The following is a 9,049-nucleotide window of genomic DNA, read 5'->3' as shown; positions in this document are numbered from 1 at the left end:
CAGGTTGAGCTGTTGTTCAGCATCTTAGCTGTAGAGGGCAGTGTCACTGGCCCGCATATGTGGGATCTGAACCGGGGCCCTCTGGCGTCCCAAGCCAGCTCTTAATCAACGCGCCACTCGGCCGGCCCCCCAAGTTCAGTCTTTAGTTGTGGGCGGGCATAGCCCACCATCTCAAACAGGCAACCTTGTTAGGAGCATGTTAGGAGGATATGCATCCTGCTACCTGTTGGCAGCTCAATGACAGCTCAGCTCAGGTGCAGCTCACTGGTCCATGTGGGAATCGAACCGGTGACCCTGTTGCTCAGAGCTTGCACTCTTAAGCAAGCTCTTAACCAACTGAGCCACTCGGCCGGCCCTGAAGCCAGTCCTGATTGCCACTTTTAAAGATCCAGGAACTGAGAAAGGGGCAAAAAAAAAGTCTTCCCTTGCACTCAAGTACACATACGAGTATTTCCTGGTTTAATTAAATTCTTCTGGTAATTCGTTCAGATTTCAAAAAGAACTGTTCTAAAACATGGGTTGGCCAACTACAGTCCACCACTTGTGTTTCTAAAGTTTTATTAGAACACAGCTGCACCTACTTGTTCAGGTATGGGCCACAGCTGCCTTCCTGCTGCAAAAGCGTAATTGAACAGCCTCAATAGAGACCCTAAGGGTGACAGAAGCTGGAAATGTTACTCTCTGCTCCTTTTCAGAAAAAGTTTGCCGAGCTCGGGTCTAGGAGCCAGCAGGCACCTGGGTTTTAGATGGGTTCTGCCACTGTTATCGGTTAAGACTTTGGAAAATTATTCCCTTTGATTCTAACCATCTGATTTCCCTTCTGCTTTTTCTCTGGACATTTTATCTATTGTGTATTAACAGTTTCTGGGTAGAAAGACACTAAGCCACCTTCTCTGTTATTACTCCTGATAAGGTGGGCATACTTTAGCCAAAGATAAGACCTAGAAGTTTTCTTTTTTGCTCTTTTGTTTGTTTTAAGATTTTTTTATTGGGGAGTCAGGAAGGGGAACAGACAAGTTGCTGTTCTTTTATTCTTCAGTCTAGTTGTGGAGGACGTCGCTTCACTGGCCCATGTTGGTATTATGATCATTGTGTTCTTCCCGGCTGAGGCAGTCGGTCGCAGGCCATTGGACAGCTGCTCACAGCACTCACGGCAGCTTATGATAGCTGCCGGCCACTCACGGTAGCTCACGGCAGCCTACTGCAGCAGGGGCTGCAGCCTACGCCATCACCGGTGACTCACGGCAGCCCAGCTCCAAGTCGAGCTGTTGTTCACCGTCTTAGCTGTAGAGGGTGCAGCATCACTGGCCCATGTGGGAACTGAACTGGCAGCCTTGCTGCTCAGAGCTTGCACTCCCAAGCCAACTCTTAATCAACTGAGCCACTCGGCCAGCCCAAAAGTTTTCTTCTTTGTGTATTAGTTTGTAGTAGTTGTATGAGTAGAAACTTTGTCTCCTCAGCTATTTGGTTGTCCTGGGGAACAGGTTATAAATGAAAGGCAGGATAAATGCTGGATTTGTTTGCTCTGTGCCTAAAACTTTTGTAACTTGGCTTTCTAAGCATCTTCTAAAGGTAGCTGACAATAATCTTTTTCTAAATCAATCCAGTAAGTAAAAGCCCCCGTTACCTCTTTGGCTAAAAGTCTGCAAGGCTGCAAGCCTGGAATTGTCACTATCAGCCCCAGGCTCAAAGGCACAACTAGTTTGAATAATGATAGCACAGAAATAGAAACAGAGATAGAAAATGGGGAAGGAAAATCTAAATGGCACTTGAGTACATAGAGGCAGTTGTCTGAGGCTATCTAGCTCAGCCTTTTCCTTAGTTTGGTTACATGATTCCATTTCTTTTTTTTAAATTTTATTTAAATTGAGGAACAGTGTGTTTTTCCAGGACCATCAGCTCCAAGTCAAATAGTTGTTTCAATCTAGTTGTGGAGGGCGCAGCTCAGTGGCCCATGTGGGGATTGAACTGGCAACCTTGGTGTTATGAGCACTGTGCTCTAACCAACTGACTAACCAGCCACCCCTGTCCATTCAAGTTAGGTTTTTCCTTTTGTCATTCCCATCCAAGTGTCGGAATTACTCTAATAATGGAAGGTGGTGTAGATGAAATAGAAGTGATTATATTTCATCAAATTGAAGACACAATTTGAATGAAAAAGCACATGTCTTTCAATAAAGGACTCTGGGACAATTGATGATCCAAATGGAAATGTTAGATCTATACCTCACACCTTAGATAAGAATTAATTTCATATGGATTAAATATGAAAAAAATTTTTTTAATTTAAAATTTAAAAGAATGTACAGGAGAGTAGATTTCTAATGTAAAGCCAGTCAAGACACAAAGAATGCCCTCCAAAGATAATTTTTTTTATCTGAGCAGCCAACATTAAAAGATACAAAAAGAGTTACTGGGTAGCCAACATTAAAAGATACAAAAAGAAGGAAAATAGAAGATAATGTGCAGTCTACAGTTTGCATAGGAAAGGTGTGCATACTGTATAAATACAACCTGCAAATTAGTAAGGAAAAGGCCAACAATTCAACAGAAAAAGGATCAGTGGATACAAACCATCAATGCACAGAAGAGAAACCCTGAATGGCCAATAAGCCTCACCCATAATCAGGAAAATGAAAATTAAAGCAACAGTGAGGTATCTTCACATAGGCAGCTTAAAATGGACTATGAGTTCATGTACTTTAATCAGCAAAAATGATAAAATTTAATATATTTATGAATTGGCAAGGATGTGGGGGAATTGGAACCATATGCTTCCTCGTGGACATACAATATGTGAAACCACCTTAGTTATTAGTTTGCCTCTCCTGGTGGGATGAGAGATGTGGACATCATAGAAGACAGACTTTATTTGTAAATATTCACCCTAAGGAGATCACACATGTGAACAAGAAGGCAGGGAAAGGGTGTTAATTGCAGCAGTTTGTTGATAACACACCACAGCAAACATCCCAAACATCTATTGTAGCAGTCGAGGAAAGAATAAAGAGAAATGCTGGTTTGTGTGTACTACTGAGTTCTTTTTAAAAAAGTTTTATTGAGATATAATTCACATACCATAAAATTCACACCTTCAAAGTGCACAATTCAGTGTTTTTCAGCATATTCACAAGGTTGTGCAACCATCACCACAATCTAATACCACAGCGTTTCCATCACCCCGAATAGAAACCCCAGACCCATTTGCTGTTCCTCCCCAATCACCCCTCCCCAGCCCCCTGGAAACCATTAATCTGCTTCCTGTCTCTAAGGATCTGTCCGTTTTGGACATTTCATGTAAATGGAATCCTACAATATGTAGCTTTTTGTGTCTGGCTTCTTTCAATTATAATAATAATGTTTTCAAGGTTCATCTATATTGTGGTATGTAATGGTGCCTCATCCATTTTTATGGGTGAATAATATTTTATGCTAAAGTTGACAACTGAATTCTATACAGTAAACAATAAGCTAGATCCACAAAAATCAACTGGATAAACTTCAAAAGCATAATGTTGAGGGAAATAAAAAAAGTCCCAGAATTGTAATATACACTATGACTCCATATATATGTATATGTGACTAATACATAAAATAGTGCCGCATATAAGAATAATATAACGTTTACTTTTGAGGAAGCGAGAAAAGGATTGAGAGTGGCAAAAGTAAAAACATAGCAAAATATTCGTGTCTAGAAAATAAGGCCACTGTGCATATTTCTGTTTATATTATTTGGTGTTTTTCTTTACAATCAAATTCTTTCATATTTAAAAACTTAAAAAGAGAAAAGTTATCCAGCATATGCTTATGTGTTAAGAATATTTATATATACATTTTGAATCTTTACACTTTCATTCATATATATATATATATTTAAATATATTTTTAATATATATTTTTAAGATTTTTGGGGGGAATTGGGGAAGGGGAACAGTGTTGGGGAATTGGGGAAGGAGAACAGCCAAGTTGTTGTCCTTCAGTCTTAGTTGTGGAGGGCGAAACTAGCTCAGCTCCAAGTCCAGTCACCACCCGGCTGCCCGTTGGCAGCTCATGGCCGCTCAGCTCAAAGTGCTGTGTTCAACCTTAGTTGTGGGTTGGCGTAGCCCATCATCCCATGCGGGAGTTAAATGGGAAACCTTGTTGTTAGGAGCACATGCTCTCACCAGCTGAGCCATCCTGCCACCTGTTGGCAGCTCAGCTGCAGCTCAGCTCAGGCGCAGCTCACTGGCCCATGTGGGGATTGAACCAGTGACCCTGTTGCTCATGCTCTTAACCCAACTGAGCCACTCAGCTGGCCCCTTAGCATATTTAAAAATGATTTTCAAACGTGATTGAGTGACATCATTTTGGAAGCAAAAGCTCTTATATTTATGTCATTTGGTGCCATTGTCACACAAAAAAGTCCACACTCAAAAAATCCTTACAATGTTGTATTCACCTAAATTAAGTTAATGGGCACCATGTGACAAAATCTACATATATTCTTTAAGTCTTCATTGTGTCCTTTGATTTTTAATAATAATAAAAATATATATAAACAGAAATATAATGGTATTAAGAAAACTCTTACACTCATGTCAAAGAGGAAGCTGGTTTTGACTTTAGACTAGATGGTTGCCCATCAAGGCATGAAAGAATCATGAAATGAATATATTTAGCTACTTACCAGGGTGCGTGCTACATAGGGATGCTTTTGTTAGCTCACAATTGAGTGTCTACCTTTGTGGCTCATGTTTTGGGCTCCTTTTCAAAATCTCTGTGTCTATGGAATGTCTCACCCAATAGCAACCATACAAGCTTCTCTGGGGAAACTATTTTCTATTTATGTGGTGCCTGCAGTATTCAGACAATTACATTCGTAAATTTTCCACTGTGTAAGTGCATGGTGGAAAGTTCATGAACATAATTGTCTGACCGTGTGTGTGTGTGTATACACATGCATATATATATATATATATATATATATATATATATATATATATATATATATATATATATATATATATATATATATACAGTACATATTCTTAGCCTATGATTTAAGTCAAACCATACTAAAGTCACATTCCAGATTTTGGGAAGACCCATCTAGTCATGTTTGATAGGAGTGGAAGCAAGATGAGAAAAAGTTAATATTATTATGGATTTTGCACTGAGGACACACAGTGACCTGGATTTCCATATGTCCAGTCATCTCAGCCATCTTAATCCATATTCTGCTTCCCAGGGAAGACGCCCTTCCTCCAGTGGCTTCTGCCATCCTCCTATACCGTCAGCATTGCACATTCACAGGACCCTGGGGGCTCCTCTGCGGGGACAGAAGCTGCCTCAGATGGTGACTTGGTGAGATCAGCATAGGTGCCTTCCTGGGGGTCTTCAGTCTTTGGGGAAAAGAGAAGGATACTCATGGGCATCTGGAGCTGAGCTATCCAATAACCATGAGCCACATATGGCTATTCAAATGAACTACAATTAAATGAAAAATTCAGGCCCTCAGTTGCACCATGTGTATTTCAAATGTGCAGTAGCCACATGGGGCTGGTGGCTGTGGTATGGGGCAGCTCAGCTGTAGGACATTTCCAGCACTGAGGAAAGTTCCTCCAACAGCACCATTCTAGAACGGCTGTGGTTCGAGGAGGGTGAGGGGCTTGACTCTAGTATTAATAAACAATACTGACAACCAGTGTTACCTGGAGCTAATAAAAATCATCACAAATGTATGCTTTTGAGAATAAGAGCCATCCTATGAGAACATCTACTAGTAATGTAATATCATATTATTGTTTTAAACCATTTTACTGAGATAACATTTATAAATAAATTATAATTTTTCCATTAAATTCCCATAAAATCTCTCAAAATCACAATTTGATGACTTTTAGTAAACTTGTATTTTTTTCTTTTTTTTTTTTTGGCTGAGCCATCCTGCCACCTGTTGGTAGCTCAGCGGCAGCTCAGCTCAGGCTGGGAATCAAACTGGTGACCCTGTTGCTCAGAGCTCGCACTCTTAAGTGAGCTCTTAAGCGACTGAGCCACTTGGCTGGCCCTAGTAAACTTGTAGAATGATGCATCTATAACCACAATACAGTCTTAAGAGTATCTTATCACCCCCCCAAATCTCCTTGTGCCTGTCTGCAGTTACACCTTGCTCTCTGGCCCTACCAGCTCCACCCCTACCCCAGCCATAGGCAACTACCGATTTGCCTTTTCTGGAGATTTTATATAAACAGAACAACGTTATATACAGTCTTTTGTATCTGGCTTTTTTACTTAGCAAAATGTTTTTGAAGTGCATCCATTTAGGTTCTTCCTTTTTTATGACTGAATAGTATTCTATTGTATAGAGGTGCCACATCATAATATTGTTATTATAATATTATTTTTATCAACAGTTTGCTATTTGGTGCCATTAATCCAACATTTAAAGTTGACCAGATTTGTTACATGACACTTAATTTTTGTGAACGTGTAAACTATGCTTTTTCATAACTTAAAAAAAATACATATATCTAAATGAATGCAATGTACATAAATGCATTTTAAATGCAACAGTGAACTATTTGCACCGTTTGGTAATCCTCTATTTATTTGCTTTGGCTTAAACAATGAGCAATGAGCCTGTGTCCCATGGGAAAATGTATAAATGTTATCTGATACTGTTCTTAGATAAAATGCTAATTAACATTAAATCACAAATATGCAGCATTTTAAATAGTGTAAAATTGATTGATGTAAATTCATTAACATTTGTTAATTGACGCTTTTAATGCCATCCATTTGACATTTAAAATTTGCCGGAAACTCCAATAAACCCTTTATGTTTATGACATCACTAGATTTACACAAGCCTTTAAAATGGGCATTTTGATTCCCATTAGATATGGGAGGAAATGAAGGGTCCAAATCATGGGGATTTCGTGATTTGTCCCAGACTACACTAGTAATAAATAGTAGACACTGGGAGCTGGGATTCAGTTACTTTGTAATTCAAAGCACATTTTTGTGTTTTTTTGAGATGTAATTGACACATAACATTGTGTAAGTTTAAGGTGTGCAACTTGTTGATTTGATACATTTATATATTGCCGTTTGGTTACCACCTGGGCATTAGTTAACACCTCTATACTGGCACATAATTAGTGTGTGTGTGTGTGTGTGTGTGTGTGTGTGTGTGTGTGTGTGTGTGTGTTGAGAATAATTAAGAGCTAGCCTCTTAGCAACTCTCAAGTTTACAATACAGTATTGTGGGCTATAGTCATTATGCTGTGTGTCAGATCTCCAGGAATTATTTATCTACGAGTTATAAGTAGATAAACAGCATCTCCCCAATTCTTCTGCTCCCCCGCCCATGGTCACCACCATTCTATTCTGTTTTTATGAATTCGGTCAAAGCACATGTTTTTAAACACGATGTTAACTGGCCTCCTAATTGCGTGAGTCGGGGAATCCATGTAACCAGAGTATGAGCTAAACCAGGAAGCAGATAGGACCATCCTAGGTGCTAAGTGAGCTCCTGGGGGATTCTAGATGGGAGAACTCACCGAGAGGGATACTCTTTCCGGATTGGATAAATCTGCATGTGAGTCAGAGAGAGAGAGAAAAAAATTCAGTTCTCAGATAGTAGGAGTCAGGCTGTCATCTTTCATCCTGTGATTCTTGCCTGGGGTCTTCCCAAATAGCCTACCTGAAGCCTCTTGCTGGGGAAATTTGGAGTGGCTGGTTCTGAGAGAGAGAAAAACATTCAAGTATGGAATCTCAAGATTTCGGAGGGACGATAAGGGCTTTGGAGGGGAGAGGAGGAAGGTCACAGCCCGGGCTGGGGGAAGAGGTGTGTTGGGGGGCAACAGGGTGGGGTTGGGCGTGAGAAATGGGGTCTCTGCACACTCCTCTGAAGGATGGATTGTGAGTTAAGCAGGGAATGAAGACTGCCAAAGTTGATCTACCTCTCATTGGATTCTTCATGTGATGAACCTATAAAAAAATACAAGGCAGAATTTATCTAATGAGAAACTCCTCTTTACTACCCTTCCCCAGCAGTTTTTACTGGTGCTCCTCTGAACTCACCATGCTGAGTGCATCTGTAGATGAGGAAGACAGAGGGGAAGAGGAGAAAGATGACGAGGCAGCTGAAGGTGGTGGCAAAAATGACTCTGGTGTCTGGAGGGAGAGGAACAGGTCAGAGAATCAGTCGGGCTCCTGAAATTCACTGATGAAGTTTACCAGAACAGCTAAGAGGAGCCAGATAATCTGGCTTCAAAACATGGAGCTGCCTTATTTCACTCAGCGTAATACCCTCTAGATCCATCCATACTGTCACAAATGATACAATTTCATTCTTTTTCATGGCTGAGTAATATTTCATTGTATAAATGTACATCTTATTTATCCAGTCGTCTGTTGATGGGCACTTCCGTTGCTTCCATATCTTGGCTATTGTAAATAGTGCTGCATTGAACACAGAGGTGCACATGTCTTTTGAATTGGTGTTTTGGATTTCTTGGGATAAATACCCAGAGGTGGAATTGCTCGGTCATACAGAGAAAGACAAATACTACCGTGTTTCCCTGAAAATAAGACCTAACTGGAAAATAAGCCCTAGCATGATTTTCAGGGTGTTCATGTGGCAGTGGGCCCTAGACAAAGGCCTTCCCAGACCATGTGGTCACTAAGGATTTTGCACGGGCTTCAGACAAAGACATTCCTGGGGCCGGCCAAGTGGCACGATGGTTAAGAACTGGCTTGGGATGCCAGAGGGCCCAGGTTCGGATCCTACATATGAGGACCAGTGAACACTGCCCTCTACAGCTAAGATGCTGAACAACAGCTCAACCTGGAGCTGGGCTGCCATGAGTCGCCGGCGATGGCATAGGCCGCAGTCCCTGTGGCAGTGGGTTGCCATGGGCTACTGTGTGTGGCCAGCAGCCAGCGTGAGTGGCCAGCAGCTGCAGTGAGTGGCTGTCCAGAAGCCGGCGACTGATCTGCCTCTCCAGGGAAGAGCGCAATGATGGTGCCAACTTGGGCAAGTGAAGCAACGTCCTCCACAACTAGA

General features: G+C 41.1%; 1 protein-coding gene across 9 annotated transcripts in view; it reads right to left on the bottom strand.

Moving 5' to 3' along the window:
* Nucleotides 1–5,002: 5,002 nt before the first annotated feature.
* The window catches only part of LOC109372455 (V-set and transmembrane domain-containing protein 1-like), a 19,105-nt gene continuing 15,058 nt past the window's right edge, over nt 5,003–9,049 (bottom strand). For 8 of the 9 annotated variants that reach the window (XM_019625702.1, XM_019625705.1, XM_019625707.1 and 5 more), the window contains 5 exons: nt 8,065–8,157; nt 7,944–7,971; nt 7,685–7,722; nt 7,542–7,573; nt 5,003–5,381 (listed from right to left, as the gene is read on the bottom strand). In XM_019625702.1, the coding sequence (XP_019481247.1) occupies nt 5,265–5,381; nt 7,542–7,573; nt 7,685–7,722; nt 7,944–7,971; nt 8,065–8,157 (308 nt within the window). In that variant the 3' untranslated portion in view covers nt 5,003–5,264. The remainder of the gene's footprint in view (nt 5,382–7,541; nt 7,574–7,684; nt 7,723–7,943; nt 7,972–8,064; nt 8,158–9,049) is intronic. The other variant, XM_019625709.1, reaches the window with a different exon arrangement.

This window comes from Hipposideros armiger, unplaced genomic scaffold, assembly GCF_001890085.2.
Source record: "Hipposideros armiger isolate ML-2016 unplaced genomic scaffold, ASM189008v1 scaffold_639, whole genome shotgun sequence".
NCBI lineage: Eukaryota > Metazoa > Chordata > Mammalia > Chiroptera > Hipposideridae > Hipposideros > Hipposideros armiger.
This window is presented reverse-complemented; position numbering and strand designations above follow the sequence as displayed.